General features: G+C 39.6%; 1 protein-coding gene across 1 annotated transcript; it reads right to left on the reverse strand.

Moving 5' to 3' along the window:
* Nucleotides 1–746: 746 nt before the first annotated feature.
* LOC310861318 (serine/threonine-protein kinase Sgk2-like) lies at nucleotides 747–17,524 on the reverse strand. Its single transcript, XM_083768730.1, is given in 14 exon segments — nucleotides 747–1,827; nucleotides 2,140–2,229; nucleotides 3,134–3,147; nucleotides 3,150–3,288; nucleotides 3,850–3,945; nucleotides 5,238–5,324; nucleotides 5,470–5,506; nucleotides 5,635–5,747; nucleotides 8,052–8,183; nucleotides 10,723–10,806; nucleotides 12,753–12,810; nucleotides 13,150–13,211; nucleotides 14,263–14,330; nucleotides 17,308–17,524. Coding segments are annotated over 13 exon segments (1,083 nt in total). The 5' UTR covers nucleotides 14,278–14,330; nucleotides 17,308–17,524; the 3' UTR covers nucleotides 747–1,671.
* Nucleotides 17,525–18,844: the final 1,320 nt, after the last annotated feature.

The following is an 18,844-nucleotide window of genomic DNA, read 5'->3' on the forward strand; positions in this document are numbered from 1 at the left end:
AGCAAGGAAAGGTATCAAACACAGAAAGGCACTTTATTGTTAAATCGTCTCAAGCTGCAAGTATTTACAGAACATAGATGTTTACTTTACAACTTTAGACGTTGGCTTTATAATATTATAGTTCAATAAACAAAATTACTTTTAGCCTATTTACTGATATCTACAGGCTAAAGAAATGTCAAGCTAAAGAGAGAACATTACTAGATTACTGATTATGGACACTGACCGAAATGTGGATTTGGGTCAATTCTACTCCCAATAACAAAGAAAGAAATAGATACAAAGAAAAGGATAACTATGCAATGAGTGATGATGGATCCACACCTGGTCTGAGTCAAACTAATTAAACTATGGACAGAATGTGTCAACACACCATTACAATGTGCTTTTCTCTCTACCATCTTATTTCTGTGTGATTATAAATATTGTGAGAATAAAGTGATTTAAATGGAAGAATCCTGCATCAGAATGCTCCGTCATCTGTTCCACCCTACTGTACTAAAGACAAGAACCACACAATCTGCCCAACTCAACTTTTTTTTTTTTTTTAAAGATACTTTTTTTGCGGCTTACGCCTTTTATTGATTTTTGAAGGGACAGACAGTAGGCTGACAGGAAACGGGAGAGAGATGGGGGGATGACATGCAGTAAAGGCCGTGTCGGGTCCGGGAGTCGAACCCGCGGCACACTGCGACTGGATTACCAGTCCGGTGCCCAGACCGTTACGCTACGGCCTGGGCCCCAACTCAACTTTTTAACCAAAAAACTAAACAAAAATATCACTTACCCCCTAACTTTAAAGCTTAAAAAGCTAGTTTATAACTTATTTTAAACTAGACAAAGTGAACTTTGTCTAGACAAAGTGAGCACAGGTATTTTGCCAGGTTAGGTAGGTTATTGTTGCCTCCTGGTGGTGCTATAACAGGCCAATGTGAAAAGGGTGGCATTTCTTCCACAGCCTAGTACTGGGAATATGCGTGCAAAGTTTCACAGCAATCGCTCACTCATGCGTTCATGATTTGAAGGATTTTGTTCAAAATGGACCAATCCTGCAAACTTTGGAAGCCAATGTTAGCCAATCAGGATGGAATGAAAGATTGGACAGATCCATCTTGATCACATGACTATAAAGATACTGTGTGTACCGATTTGCAGTACACAGTACAGTAGGTAGTTTGCGGTGCTTTACTATACCAATGAAAAGTATCGCTGCCTGAACGCCACATCTCCCCAGGCCATGGCTGGTTCCCACTTGGATGTGCCGTAAATCATTTGAGATCTTGGCTCAAATCACAGGTGTTAGAGTCGCACAAAAAGAGGACATAATAAAACATATGAGTTCAGTTGCAGCTTTACAGTAAATGGCACAGTTAAAGTTATTAGCGTTTCAATCTAATTATGCTTGGCTTGACTACAAATGCTATTGAGCACCGTCCATGTTGCTCTTAAATTATACCATTATGAATAATACTGGTCTTTGGCTTTGTAGGGCAGATATATTTAAGCTGTGTTTCTTTCATTCTGGGTCTTGACCCAGGTTTAAACCTGGGTCAAGATTCATGTGTGTATAGTGTTCCCAGGTGAAAAGATTTTGAAAACCCTGTGCCTTGCGACTGGTCCAGTTAGATTTGTTTTCTTATATATTTACATTGTTGACAGTAACGTCCTGCTTCACAGGAAGCTGTCCTCAGTGGAGACATAGGAGAAACCATTGAAAGCATTGTTAGAGCTGGTGCTGGCGTTGAACTCGGGCGTCCGGCTCACAGAGTTTGGAACCATCTCTCTGGTGAACTCTGGATCGATGTGCTGAGTGTCTGCTGGACCTTTCTGGAAGACAGGAGAGAGAGAGAGAGACACACACACACACAAACACACGCACGCGCGTACACACACACACACACACGCACGCACGCACGCGCACACAGACACACACACACACACACACACACACACACACACACACACACACACACACACACACACACACACACACACACACACACACACACACACACACACACACACACACACAAAGATTAAGCCTTGTTTATTTTGTGAGTGTGGATTCATTTAGCAGCAGTGATACAACAAACTGGTAGACAGTGGACACTCTGAGACACGAGAAAAAATCCAACTTACCACATTTGGGTTGTAAGGAGGAGTGATTCTTTTGTGATAAAGATCATCCCAGTTGATTGGAGAGAAAAAGACGTGGTTCTTTATTTCTAACTGAAAACAAAAGAGCAAAATATAATCATGTCATATACCACATCCACTTTCTATCTTATCTAGTTCCAGCCTCCAATACTATGACTATAAACAATGTCAGTCAGAATATAACAAATAGACATTGTGTGTGTAGTTATGATATTGTCGCTGTTGGACAGAAACTTTCCATCTCCATATTTCATCTTTTTGGTTTTGTCTTAAATGAATAACCTATTTAGGCACATGACAGTACTGTGCAAAAATAACGAGCTTGTAGACAACATTGCAAACTGTATGCCCAGGCAAACATATTAATGCGGAAATTTGCTCTTCAGATGTCAAGGTCTCACTTTTCAATGCATTTTGTACACTGTTGTATACTGCATGCTCACCTAACTATAGAGCCTACATCATGCAAAAACTAAAGGTTGCATACAATGATGCTTTACGGTTGCTGTTGAGGCCGGGTAGTAGCAAGATGGCACCTGTCAAGCACTTTGAAACTATACAATTTCAAGTGTCGTTTAGAAGAGTCTGACAACTGTGTTATTGTGATTTTAATCAACCCTGTGAAGAGTTCTAATCGGTTCTCTTCCATGATTTGGCGACACTGGCGCAATAGCTTCTACAGACTGTGAGATTATGTGGGCTTATTTATTGATTGTGTATTTGTCTTCTGGTATGTGATATGAACCTGAAATAAAGATTGAATTTAATTTAATTGTGGATCCTTTTGGTGGGAGGAGGATTTTTGAAAATCTTTGCCTAAAATAGGGACGTAAGGGTTTTCAATATTTAACCAATGAAAAGCAATAACAAGAGCTTGTGACAAAATAATAACTAGATTTGATCCATTGAAACAAGTTCTTTTATCCATTTCCTGCAAAGGAATATACGGCAACTATGCCGCATATGAGACACTCACAAAGTCAGCGATGGCCCGAGGCGTCTGTGCTGGTCCTTCTGAAGGAGGCCCACGAGGAGAGAACACACAGCATCAGACTTCCCTGGAGGAATCGGCAGAGGCTTGTGGAGGATGCCATCATACATTTCACCAACATCACGGCTGTAGAATGGAGGCTGGAGAGGGAGGTGAAAACATATTATTACCGGTATTTAACACCCTGAGGAAGGTGCAATGCATCACAACTTACAGCCCATACAGTAGGGATGTCCCGAATCTACTTCTTTCGCTTCCGATCCGATCCCGATACCTCAATTTCTGTGTTAGCCGATACCGATACTGAATACCGATACCAGTGTCGTGATCTCATGTTGTGTTTATAGCTATATCTCGTGTTGTGTTTATAGCAGAGTCCTCACTCAAATGTGCACTTGCAGTTTGGGCAACTCCAAAGCAAACTCCACATATCCCAACATTTTATTTACCTGCCATAGTGTTAACCCCTGACCCCTGTGTCGGATCTGTGGTTAGACTGGCATATTCGCCGATACCGATATGACCCGATATGACAAATAAGGGCCATCCGATACTTTTCTCGATACCGATACAGTATCGGGACATCTCTAATCTACAGTACACTGTACTGTTAACATGTACATACATGTTATTGTTACAGACGTAATAGAGCAACAATATACATATTGAATCAAATTTATTTTCTACAAAATATAACATACCAGACTGCATAACATTTCGTAGAGCACAGCTCCCAGACACCACCAATCTACTGTCCTGTCATACGGTTCCTTACGCAGAACCTCTGGAGCCAGGTACTATGAAGAGGGTGGCAAAGGAGAACATGAGAGAAAAAGAAGACATCAAATGAAGGAATAGGTAAATGTGTTAATTATTGACCTTCTAGGGAAAGATCCTGATTACTCAACAATGTGTTAGGTTTGCAGTATTTCAGTACACACAGTTTTTCATAATGGAGACAGTGGCATTTTGTCCTCTGCCTATAGTGGGAATTTTGTAGTACGTTTTGAGTGCAAATTCTCACATAAATCACATGCTGCGTTCATGATTTCAGGCATTTTGTTCAAAACGGACCAATCCTGCAAACTAGCCAAATTGGGATGGAATATGGAAAATGGGACGGATCTGTGTTTATCAGATGACTACAGAGATACTCTGTACCAATTTGTGTGCGTATGGATAAAATGTGTATGAGTAATATATGAAAGAAAATGTGTTTAGCAAAAATCTGCTTTCATGGTGGCGCTATAACAGGCCGCTCTAGAAAATGTGGGGCAGAGGTTCGGCATTGGCAAACTTGGCATCCAGGGAGTTTCGTAGCGACCAGGCCAACGGTGCCGGAGATTAGGTGGTAACAAACACACAGACACACAGACAATTTACAATTTAGGCATTAGCAGACGCTCTTAATCCAGAGCGATTTACAGTAAGCAAGAACAGAAAACATGGTAATACAATAACACATGGACGGTCGGACAGAGGGGAAAACATACTACAGTAGTCTTTGCCATGCCTCAAAGAAAATCGTTGGCCTCGATCTCCCCTGCACTCGTGCACGTGTGACCCTCAACCCTCAATCAGACTTCAATCTCCAGGTGACTCTAATTAATTACCTACCACCTGGCTGTGGTAGCAATTAATGACATCGTGAAATGGCTTTATTGCTAACCTTTTTTCAAAGTTTAGCTCAAAAACAGAGGTGTGTCACGAATCACAGTGTTATGCGAGTGGAGGAACGTGAGCAATGGGAATCAAACGGGTGAATGAAATCAAGACTTATTTATATTTATATGGGTCTATCATATATGTCAGGAAGTCATTAAAATGTGATTTTTAGGGACTTTATCTTTACATTTTTTGGCATGTCCTCATTATGACCATGTGTATGCTTTCTTAAGAGGCAGAGGCACGACTTGCCACTAGCATTTTCATTTTCTTAGTTTTTTAAATTATGTTTTGGGAAGAAAATATATTGTTTCCAAACTCAGGTTGGTGTTTCTATGTGATGCATGGCTCTTACGTATGAGATGTTTGGTGAAGCCAAAGACATTATGATATGTCTGTGTTATGTATGGTGTCATTTCCTCACCTCTGGAGTCCCACAGAAAGTCGAGGTTGTGGTCTCTGGCTCCACACCTTCTTTGCACAGTCCAAAGTCTGTCAAAACAATATGGCCCTGCAAAATATATAAATATAAGTGCTTTCACATACTTAATAAATTATGCAGACATACAACAGTGTGCTCATGTTCCAGATAAACAGATTTGTCCAAATATGTTTTAGCAAAATATTTTATCTCGCCTCAGCTATGGCAAACTTACTTGTGAGTCTAAGAGAATATTCTCTGGTTTCAGATCTCTGCAATAGACAAAATAACAGGGTTAATAAGCCAAAAAAGTACATTTTAGTTTGACAATAACAGTTGTGAAATCTTTGTTTATTCTGTTTGGTTGTATATTGACTCAAAATGTGTGTGCATGTTTGACCTGTAAACGATGTTAAGCGAATGGAGGTAGCCGATGGCGCTGGCTACCTCAGCAGAGTAGAACCTCGCTCTGGGCTCTGAGAAACACCTCTCTCTTTGGAGGTGGAAGAACAACTGGAAGATATAAGGAGTGACAGAGAGAAAGAGAATAGACATGAAGGTGTGGAAAAGAAGCCAGTGATGGAGAGACAGGGCAAAGTGACAGCATGACGATGACCAAAGAGACAATGAAAAGGAAAGAAGAGCAAGAGGGAAGCTAATTAAAATAGTACAATAGCACAATGACAACATTGTTTTTAAGGCCAACCCAGAAGTTACCTCCATCATGGGTTTCTACCACAGATTTTATGCATTAGATTGGATTTTAGATAATTGAAGAAAATACACCCTGTAGCAAACTTATTATAGGCTTATATGATATCCACACATTAAGTTCAACAAGATCATCTCCACAAACCAACCCACTTTTCATGATTTCTGAACCACACATCATCATCATCATTTTTCGACCGCAGTCGAGATCATGGATTCCACAATGCTACACCAGACTTCCCGGTCCTTCATTGCCACCCCCAGTTGCTGCCTACTGAAGCACCGGTCCTTCATTGCCACCCCCAGTTCCTGCCTACTGAAGCATGTGTTCCTAGCGATGACATCAGGGAACGACAGCTTTCTACCTCTGGTCCGCCCTGAGGCAGGACTCCAGAGAAGAAGGGAAGATATAACCTCATTGTCAGCTCGGTAGCAGTGGCCGGAAAACTGCGCTCTTCTGGATTGGACCAGTGAAGAAACACGGGGAAGGTTGCCGTATATTAGATTAGTCGAAGGGTGGATCTTCCAAGACAGATTTTGCGCTCTCATTAGAAGGCGGGTGTAAGTGTCATCCAACCGATTCTCTTGTTTCTTTGAAAGTGTCCATGTCTCGGAGCCATAGAGTAGAATCTGCTCAACGGTCGTCCTAAATATTTTTACTTACCACACAGGAAATTACTATAAGTTTAATGATGCACTTCAGAATTCATTGTTGAAGAGTGGGTGTAGGCAAAATAGAAAATCTGGCAGGAGAACCCATTGCGAACTCACTACACACTGTACTACAGTGTGTAGTGACTGTGACTGTGGTACTCTATTACCAGTGTTGCATTGGACAACGTTAATCAGCACGTCACTTAACCCCGACGCTACAGGAGTTATCAGGTCACCCGATGGGCTTATTCAGGCTTATTCCTATGTTAAGCCTTTGTAAACTTTGTTTGTTGGTGTGAAATTAAGGTTGGTTTTAATCGATGCATGTGCATGTGCGTGTGCGTGTATGTGTGTGTGTCGTGTGTGTGTGCGCTCCTAAACAATCTTAGGGTGGACGGCGTGATGCTACGTGCAATGACCAATGTCTATTACTCCCTTTTCACACTAGGAAGAATAGTTCCAATATTTATACATAATATTAAAATAAATGTAACAATTCAAAGCCTTGGATATGGTGGTGCAGTAAAAGTAGTACAACAGGGCCTCTATGGTTGGAAACAAGCCACTAGTGGGGTAATATTGGTAACAAGCCAATGCAGCTTGGCTGATTGAACATAAAGGATTACTTATTAGGAACATTGTTACAGTCCAGCCTGCTGTGTCCTACCACAGCTGAACTACAGGAAAGCACATTGCATGTGAATAGGCTGAATACATAACAGAAAGCAACTCAGAGAGCCAAATCAGGAGTCTCAGCCATAGTTCACTTCAATCCAGAACAGGATGAAACTACATTTGAACATGCTTTATTCAAATAATTTAAAATACGCTAGCCTGCATGTCAAAGTACACTGGCACACACTTCGAGAGACACACTGGCAAGACATCTGAAATGAAGGCCTCTCTCCAGTACTATCGATTATCAGGTCTGATAAATATATTAACTCAGGTGGGGAGGTTATATAATCAATGACAACTAAAAGGATCAATACATGTATTTTAACAAAAATAACTAATCAACTAATCAACTACTTCCTTCTCTAGCAGTGTGTTTTCTGTCCCTCTATTGCTAAGCATTCGTTTAAATTTAGTTGAGGAATGAAATGGGGTGAGTGAATGTGTTTTGGGATTAAGATCTCATTTATTGCTTAGAGATTATCTCAGACGTGTTACTTTTGGAAGGACTTATTGTTCCACTCAGCAACAACTTAATTGCCTCCATGGTAATATAAAAGTTAATAATTTAGATATCCTGTTTGATTTGACAAAATCCAAGTGGTGTGTGTGTGTGTGTGTGTGTGTGTGTGTGTGTGTGTGTGTGTGTGTGTGTGTGTGTGTGTGTGTGTGTGCGTGCGTGCGTGCGTGCGTGCGTGCGTGCGTGCGTCTATTGAACTCTACTGTTATCTTCCTATGTCAGATTCAGGCACAGATGATGTGTGTGTACTGCTGTACCTCTCCTCCGTTAACGTAGTCGAGGACAAAGTAAAGCTTCTCTGGGGTCTGGAATGAGTAATGGAGTCCCACCAGGAATGGGTGCTGCAGACTCTTCAACAGCACGTTCCTCTCTGCCATTATGTTCTTTTGCTACAGGGGGAGAAGGAGTGGTTGATCAGCACAAAGTCATATTCAGAGTGATCATTTAAATCTAACCACTTTAAGACCTATATTCCAAAAATAGAAGATGTTATTTTGTCTATGTCACCAGACCTTTCATTTTTTTTATTGCGTTATTGTTATTGATTTTTTTTAACATTCCTGAAAACCTTGAAACGTTCTCCTATAATTACATAATGTTAGTAAGTCCTAGGGGGGGGGGGCATAATGAGATGACCCATATTTACTTTTTACAGAATCAAGCCGTGTAGATACACAAGTGAATCCTCCTAAACAGGTCATTGACTGCAGGAGCTTGTCCTCAATTCCTCTCTTTTCACTTTGAATGCCAAAGTAGAAGAGAGGCAGCGGTAGAATGGCTTGGCCAGGCACCAAATCCCTAAGTCCACCGTTATCATAGAGTATAATACTCTTTGACCTTTAGAGAACTAATCACAGACGATGCAGAACGGAAGAAAGAAAAGGCAGATAAATATGGAGTGAGAGGGAGGGTGTTACAGGGAGAAAGAGTCGTCTAAGAGATGTAGACAAGGAGGGAGAAGGAGATAGGTCGGATGGAGAGCTACTGACGAAGGTGCTGCAAGAACAGTGGAAAGACAAGACCAACAAGTATAGAACATTTAAGAGATTAAGGATCATAAGGGAGCTGATGAGAAGAAGGGAGATGTACAGGAATCACAAGGCTACGGAATATGACTGATGGGGCAGTGGGATGAAGAAAGGAGGAGGCAAAGCATTATTATTACATCAGAGGATGTACGGTGAACGAAAATAAACCACATCTGTTTCTCCCTGTGTCATCACATGATTACCACCATCAGGTTAGGACGAGCAGACAAGGAACAATTACATTTTGATCTGGTAGCAGGTAGTCAGACCTGACAGAAAGACTTCAGGGATATGAATGGTGTTTCATTGTATGTTGCACACAGCTGTATGGAACTATCCCACTTCATTGTGTTTTGCCTCTTTATATTATGGTATGAATTTACACTTACATAGTTTCTCTCTCTCTTTTTCTTAATCAATTTAGGGTTGTTTGCGTTCCACTTCCATTTTTATTAATTTATTTAATTATCATTATTATTATTATTATTATTATTATTATTAATGGGTATTTACAGGTGTAGACAATTCTAGTTCATGGAAAGCAGCATTTTGACCAGAAAGCATTATTCAGGGCATTATAGTAGTCGACTGTTCTAACATTTACATCTAACAAACGGCATGAGACAGAAATGTGCAAAATGACACACGTACCTGTCAAGAGTAAAAGCACAGAGAGGATGATAGTCAAATAACACTTCAACTTGAGTTGACCCATGATCCAATACCACTCTCTCTACACATACTGCCCGATCTCAAACAGGAGAAAGCACTTCCAATTAAAGGCCTGGTTTGACAGCAGATTAGAGGATTTGATTCCAAGTGTTTGTGGTTCAGTCAGGTACTCCACAAAGGTGTTAAATGTATGGGGATAACTTGCTGTTTTCTACATACAGTACGTTGTTGCAGCTTATTTTCATGGAGTTGTACAGTTTGAGTACAAAGATCAGAACAAGTTGTAGATTAGATTAGATTGTGATCATAACCATAATATCTGTCATTTTCTACAGGCAGCGCTATTGCTTTACTGCAGCGACACAGGAATATAATACACACACACACACCAATGAGTTATTAATTTCAGTGCATTGTATTATGCAATTTTTTGTGCAAATTCACAGATCCCAGATTTGTCACATCCTTGCCATTTTTCATATCCACTATAACATTTGAATTATTCAGCTACTCAGAACCACTTAAATATATGCACATTGCACATCCAATGATGCACATCCTGTTTCTGTAACATTAACGTTGCGCTCACCAAGGAGGCAAATAATTATTTCCATGACCTCTTGAGGATCTGAAAATAACTTAGTATTTTGCACTTATGAGTGTTTTTTTAATGCACTATATCAAGTTACTGACTCTATATGAACTGTTAGGGTCTATCTACTGTAGGACACTAACCCTAACAGCTCATACAGAGTCAGTATCTTGCATAAAAACTATGGTTATAATAGGTGGGACTTATTATTGAAAGCTCCATTGGAGGCAAAGAGAAGAGAAGAAGAGAAGAGAAGAGAAGAGAAGAGAGAAGAGAAGAGAAGAGAAGAGAAGAGAAGAGAAGAGAAGAGAAGAGAAGAGAAGAGAAGAGAAGAGAAGAGAAGAGAAGAGAAGAGAAGAGAAGAGAAGAGAAGAGAAGAGAATTCAGAAGAGAAGAGAAGAGAATTCAGAAGAGAAGAGAAGAGAAGAGAAGAGAAGAGAAGAGAAGAGAAGAGAAGAGAAGAGAAGAGAAGAGAAGAGAAGAGAAGAGAAGAGAAGAGAAGAGAAGAGAAGAGAAGAGAAGAGAAGAGAAGAGAAGAGAAGAGAAGAGAAGAGAAGAGAAGAGAAGAGAAGAGAAGAGAAGAGAAGAGAAGAGAAGAGAAGAGAGAGGATTTGAAAATGGAGTAGCATAACCCACCTCTTTTTTCTTCAGGATGACTTTCTTCTGCAGGACTTTCACGGCATAGAATTTTTTGTCGGCTTTATGTTTGGCAAGCAGGACCTGCATGGAAGCATGTTACCAGTTTGTTTAGTACACACTCAGAACCACCACTTTGTCACAGCATTATCTAGATGTTACATCAAATCCCTATGTGAACACACACACACACACACACACGCACACGCACATGCGCGCGCGCACGCACACGCACACACACACACACACACACACACACACACACACACACACACACACACACACACACACACACACACACACACACACACACATACACAGCTATGTGATCTGTGGAAAAGGATGATACTGAGAAATCTGAGATCTTTGTTGATAGAAATAAAACATGAAAACAGGTATATCTTGATGATAAAAGATACTTCTTATTTAGAGATACAAATCTGCAGAGTGGACCAAGGGATGTTATGGGAAGTACAACATGAGTTGTCAGGATTGTCTCTCGTGTGGCCCGCTGTCATGTCATTTCCTAATATTTTGCCATTCCATCCTCTGACGTCAAGGTAACCCAAGCAGATCTGAGCGGACTCTAAAGTTAATGATTTATGAAGTAGCATGGCTCATTTGGACCAGACAGTCGTCTCTCTCCCTATGACCCCGTCTACAGTGTCTACTATCTGTTCGTCTGTCTGTCTGTCTGTCCAATTCAATCCAAAGGAGCTTTATTGGCATGAGAAAACGTACGTTTACATTGCCAAATCAAAAGTGGAACAAGACAATCAAGATAAAACAATGTATGTACAAATACAGATTGAATATAAATTGGAATAAAATAAAGGTGTAAACAGAGCTGTGTTACATTAACACTATAGAGTAATACTATCTTGTGAAACAATAAAAAGATTGTGCATTTTCTAGCTTTATACTTTTAAAAGTTGACAGCAGTATTTCAATGTTTTTGCATTCACTTAGTATAAAATACATTTGCGACAAGTAGCAGCAATTTATTCAAATGTAATTTAATTAAAGTTAGTTGCTATGTTTATATAACATAGTATTTCTATGTACCGAGGTCATTTGCTGCAAACAGTGTAGGGTATAAACAGTGTACACACAATGATTTGTATTCCTGAGTGCTTGTATTCCATTTGACATCAAGCTTCTTGTCACAGCAGCTCACAAATCTTGCTGCTGTTTGCACATACTCACACTCTGATATCTTGGTACAGTGGGCAGGCGCTTAGGAAGTGTAGCTCAGTCTCTACCTTGTTTTGTGTGCAGTGGGTGCATATAGTCTGTCTTCTCTTGGGAGCCAGGTCTGCCTATTGTGGCCTTTCTCATTAGCAAGACTGTGTTCACTGAGTCTATATTAAGTTAATGTTTTCCATAGTTTTGGATCAGTTACAGTGCTCAAGTATTCTGCTACTGTGTATTCTCAGTTAAGAGCTAAATAGCATTCCATTTTGTTCTGGTTTTGGGTAGATCTTTTCCAGTGTGAATAACGTATTTTTCATGTCACTACGCCTTTAAGCCTCATTTGACGGTGCCATTAACCAGAAATAGGTGATACACAAGCTTGTAGATTGGTTATTTTCAGCAAGTGACACCATCGTAAAACAGAGCATAAATTAAGCATTAGCAACAGCTCCGCTATCGCTTTCCCTGTCTCAGCACATCCATTTGTGCTTCTATTTTTGACGTCAGCTACCTGCCACATACACAACACATAGCTATTGCTTTTCTCTGTCTCTCTTTCCATGTGTCTGTGGCCCTGTTTATGCATGCAATATGTGTACTATGTACTCTAAACATCCATTTTACAGCCATTAAGTTGCAAAAAACCTTAAAAGAAAAAAGAATGGGGACTGCTGTAGACAACGTGAGCAACGTTTCTCAGTCTACCCCTTCACTCCTAGAGCAGCTCATTATCCCTTCTTCTTTCTCTCACATTTTGTCTTGTTCTCGTTCGAAATGTTCCTACAATGTACTGTATGTCTATAGCTGTTATTTGTACTGTATGTCTCTCTCCTTACCTTCCCAAATGTTCCTTTTCCAATGACAGCTAAGAAGTCAAAGTCAGTGGGCTTGGCACTGAAAAGATAAATATGCATTACACATTATTACACATACATACATACGTACATAGTGTACATGTATGCATACATGTGTATTTTGTCGTTACAAATTAAGTGCTTAAATGCATAGTTGAAAATAAAGGAAATCCCCACACCAGTAGATGCCCCATTTTTAAAAATGCAATGGTGGTAAAGTTCCTTAACAATGCATTAGTCATCATCGACAATAATCCCTCGCCATGGGACCATTCCCCGTTAAGTGTGGACAAATCAACCTCTGGTTACGATTGGATACTAAAGTGACACGAGACACAGTATGTACAGTATTTGTTGAATAAAAAGCAGAGTTACTGACTGTGGATTGGCTGAAGGTCCCAGGTTGACCTCATCACCAGAGGTGGAGGATGATGAACGAAGCTGAGGATACACATGGAGGTCAAACAGGGAAGCATTCATTCATTAAGTGAAACTGACTATAGGGACATTATAACAATGACATAAACAATAGATATATATTTTTGTAATGATTTATTCTGTATACATATAACTGTACACAGTATAATCCTCAGTGCTAATGTAAGAGGTACGTATTAGAGTTGAATTACGACAGCATATTTTACTTTGTATAAATGCATACTTTATTCTATATGAAATATATAATAATAATATAATCTATATGACTTTTATACTTGTCACATTTAGCATCTCTAGTTGATTTAAACAATGCCTTTAATGTAGGAAGAAGATGGCCTACATCTCATTAATTTACCCTTTTGTAACTCTGCCAGTGACAAATGTCATGAAATTGACAGGTTGAGTCCGTTTGCATTTGTTTTTCTTTTGTTTTGTTTTTAGAGTTAGTTTTAGTTGAGAGTTAGAGTTAGTTGAACATTTCTGGTACCATGTAGGTCTCGTATCATGGCACATAGACCAGGAATTGCAGGCTGGAATTATGTTCTTATCCCAAATGAATTACAGGAGTGAGATCAGAGTAAGCAGGGTAAGCATGAACCTTTAATCGACAAACACAAAATATAAATGCACCGTTTACCAAATAGAAATCTCTGTTGATTTCGTTGACTTAAACTATGACGAAAAATGTTGCTCGACTACACTTTTTTCACTGAGGAAAACTAAATTAAAAACTAGACTGAAATGTTATTGGGAGTAGTGGAGAAGAAATCCAGTAGAACTAAAAGACATATCTTTGTTTTGGTGTTGCATCCTGCTACGACTTTCAGCATGCATCCTAGTGTAAAATCAGGCATTATAACGCCATCAAGGTCCGCCAAAATACTTTTTAGTCGACAAAATCAACTGTAGATTTCAACTAAAATCTTATGATAATTAGTCGACTAAAAGTTAAACATTTCAGATGACATAAATGTGACTAAAACTAAATTTAATTTTAATCAAAAGACTGACTAAATTAGCTGTCAAAATTAACATTGTAAGAGATGCCACTCACATTACTGTGTGCCATGGTTATGGTCCATACCGTGCCCACTACCAACACTACATCAGTGTCTCATAGATCTGTCAGAGAAGAGAAGAGATATTCACCCAAACTGTAAAGAAAACTCTTGTGAGAGAAATAAGCCAACCCACCTCCAAAAACAAGTCAAATCTCGCGAGAGAAATAAGCCAAATCTCATCTCGAAAAACAAGCCAAAACAAGCCCAAATATATGCTCACACCCACACACATATATATCTCCGTCTGTGTTCACCGCGGCATCATAGAATATTAGCATTTCACATGTATGTGTGGGGGAGGGAGTTATTTTTTAACAACACACTTCATTGGTAGCATATTGAGTGAGGTATGTATGCGAGTGTGTGTGTGTGCGTGCACACAGATATTCATGAGAGGGCTGAATGTCACTGACAAGCCAGCAGACTGTCTGTCACTCAATGTGATTCAAACTCTGCCAAACCTACGGAGAAGGATAGTAGATCATTCTCAATAAACGCATCAAAGAAAAAACGCAACTTGCAACACGCAAGTCTGAAAAAAACCCACGCCCAAAGTCGCGGTAAATAAGTGGACTTGGCAACCCTGTTCAAAATATGCTGCTGGTCCCCCTATGCCAACATGATGTAGACTAGAGGAACTGGTAGTTCTGGTTTGGAACACTTTAGCAGGAACATTAGCTGCAGTGTGGACATTGTGTGTGTGTGTGTGTGTGTGTGTGTGTGTGTGTGTGTGTGTGTGTGTGTGTGTGTGTGTGTGTGTCCTGTATCAGTGGTCAGGTTTACATTGAAAATATTCTTTTGCCATTCTAGCACCCATCAACATGTGCGGGAAGTAGTCACACACACACACACACACACACACACACACACACACACACACACACACACACACACACACACAAGAAGATCCGTTGACACTTTACTTAAAGGTCGGGTCTATATTGCATTATAATCACATTTATAATGCATCATAATGCACTTATAAGGCACTAGCTATGAATGTTTATAATCATGTGACAACTTATAACAACGTTTAGAAGGTATTATAAGTGCTGATCATAATGCATTATAAGTTAGTTAGGTATAAAGTGTGGTATAAATTATTATTCATTATTATAAACATTTATGTTTCATAACGAGTGTTATGAAGCAGTATAAGTGCATTATAATGCTTTATGTAATGCATTATAGACCCGACGTTAATATAAAGTCTTACCGAAGATCCTTTCATTTTAATTCTATAGTAGGTCTGCACATCCAGTTACTTTACAAGCAGAGGCATCAAAACAGTATAGGTGAGATGAATCTGGAAAGATCATAGCACACACTGCCACTTGCATGTTCAAGATACGTTTTACAACCATGTTTAGGTCGTGTAGACTTTCCTGTGTGATTCACACAGGCTGACAATATCACTAAAGTTACAGACAACCAATCAGAACCAATGTGTGGTCATCAAAGCATCAAAATTCTATTCTATTCTAAATGACACATGAGGATCACAGCAGAAGAGAGTAAATGGTGCCTTTATCCAACGTTACACAAGCATCGAGAGCAGCACCACCAGACTCTTGAACAGTTTCTATTTGTCGACAATTAAGGATTTCTAGTGGCGTTTCTCCATCGGTTTTCCGAAAAACGCGTCCAATGTGAAACCACCTTTAGACTGCTGAACAAGAACTAGGTCTGGTGGCACTGCACAGACTGAACTGAATTTGGCTCTTGTTTTAGTAGAGACTCCTTTATATATACACGTAGGCTACATCAACTATTATTTATTTTTTGTATACATATTGTATCATGTAGATTAGTTGTACTAAGCACTGTTTTTCTCTCTATCTTTTAATTGCAATGATGAGCCTGCACCACCAAGAATTTCACCCATGTTACTTGTAATATGATGTGACAATAAAGATTGAATCTGATTCTAGATTGTTCACCCATTCACACACGCACGCACGCACACACACACACACACACACACACACACACACACACACACACACACACACACACACACACACACACACACACACACACACACACACACACACACACACAACTTGTAGCTGAAGTTGAAACCAACGTACAACGTTTTAATAACTTTGTAGCTTTGAAGCTTTTGCAGCAAACAAACGTCGGATGTATCTTTGTATCTATATGTTGCTGGCTTCCACTGAAAATGAATGGTAGACTGTATCTTTGCATCTGCCGTGTGAACGCAGCATAACACATGACATGAGGGTTACAGCACTAGAGATAGTGACACATGACATGTCATGAGGGTTTTAGGACCCTCTCGACAACAAGATACGGTATTACCACAATGACAACCCCTTTTCATATACCAGCTCAATCTCTGTCAATGTGTTTTCAGAAGTAAGCTATACACGCCCCAAAATGTATGGTGTGCTATATTAGTCACTGCTTATAAATTATATAAGGAGATATGCCTTGTCTTAATGACTTCTGGTGGAGTATAAGGGTACAGTACAGTACATGTAGACATGTAGTACATACACCATACAGGTACAGCAGTAGACCTATAATAGCACGCACACGCGCGCGCGCGAGCGCACACACACACACACACACACACACACACACACACACACACACAGTCACACGCACACACATACACACGTCACACACACACACACACACACACACACACACACACACACACACACACACACTCGTGGCATTTACAACACAATGTTTTAGCTCCTGTGAAGTTGTGAACTCACTTCCAACACTACTTCTTAGGAATATAAGACGACAGGCACTTGCTCTGATTCACAACAAAAATAAGTTGTACAATGGATAATAACAATATCAATTAAATTAAAATGTGTCTGTCTCAGCATCAGACATTGCCCGACTAAATTAGATTTTCTTCTGAGAACTGTATTCAATAATATTCAATCAATCAATCAACAGGGTTATGTCAGAGCCTGCACGTGTCCAGTGCATGTTCTGTATCAACAACCGTTTTTCTATATTTCGCTCAACAAAGCAAAACAAAAAAGTAATCTCACCTGTCGCAAGTTCAATGAGCGGTATTAAACAGTTCACAGCAGCTCAGTTCATTCAGTCTCAATGAGAAATTGAGAATATTCACTTTCTTCTCCTGTATCGTAGTGAGTGGGCGTCGCTGATTTGTGGACAATTACAATGACACCACGGCACGAACAACTTTAGTGAGAAAAGTGTGAAGACTGAAGAGAAAACTTAGAGAAAGCTGACTCTGGCCACTTGTCTTGGAGAACTCTATTGGTAGAGGTTAGCCATACGTCAGGAGCGGTGAATCATTGATAACCAAGGATAACAGGGAACACCAAAAGGGGCGGTGAAGCAGGTAAATTCACTGTTTCCCAAACAGTGGGTCGGGACCGATTTGTGGGTCACGGACCAATTTTTATGGGTAGGCCTACAAATAATTTCATAAATTGTAAAACAACAAACAAACTAATCTAAAGAATTCTAAAGAAAAGATAAAAATAATAAATAAATAAATATATATTGTGCTCTTTGTAGTTTGTAGATCTTCTATTTTCACTAGCTCTTGTCCATAGCCTTACATGCTCTTGGACCAGAGCTATATTTTCACTGTTTGGGTCCTGTCCCGGGCAATTGTCAAATCTCTCTTTTTGGGTCTTGATCAGAAAGTTTGAGAGGCAAATTAATCCAACGTTATAATATTATACATCATAATACTGCTTGCCTTCGCAATAAAAGTGGTAGTACATTTAATTTAAAACAAGAATCTATATATTTAATTTAAATCTGAAGTGTGGCCTCATATCAAAGGATGAAAAGGCAGAACCAAAGCTACTGCCTCAGGACTGTTACTTGTTGTGTCAAACATTTACCAAACAATCAAAAGGACACTTTCATTCTTGGATGGGCTTGGTTGGGTCTTATAGGTTATCAGTGGAGTGTGTTGCTACAGCGTGTGAAGTGGAATAACAAGATAAGCAGTCAATGGAGAAGGGCGTGCAAAAGTTGTCACCACTACAGTCAACTGTTGACGACAATAATAGGCGATAGGGGGATGTGATATAAGCAGAGTAAACCAGAGTGGTTTATAGTCAATATTAGGCCTATACAATACATCGTGGGTGATCACTGATGCAGCACATGCTTGAACATGCCATGCAGACCCGAAAACAAACACACACAGTCTCAAACACACACAGTCTCACAAACACAAACACAAACACACACACACACACACACACACACACACACACCAAAGAGGCTCTAAAACACACAAAACATCTTTGGACATTTATTAATATGGATGAATGTTCATGACCAAAAATCTTCCGGACATCCCACCAGAGACACAAAAGAAAGTGATAATAAATATTCTAAGAGCCCTTAAAACACTCCATTAAAAACTTCTTTCATCTTTATATCAAACACGTACAATTTTTCTGAGCTTTGTAAACTTTCTGAAACTTTAAATATAGTTTTGAAACAGTATTTCTGACTATGTCATGTTTAACTTAGAGCTAAGCCAATGTTTATAGTGCTAAGATGTGGCCATTTGCACTGTCTAGCGACCATGGG

The sequence above is a fragment of the Protomyctophum parallelum genome (assembly GCF_964188405.1).
Source record: "Protomyctophum parallelum genome assembly, chromosome: 7".
Lineage (NCBI taxonomy): Eukaryota > Metazoa > Chordata > Actinopteri > Myctophiformes > Myctophidae > Protomyctophum > Protomyctophum parallelum.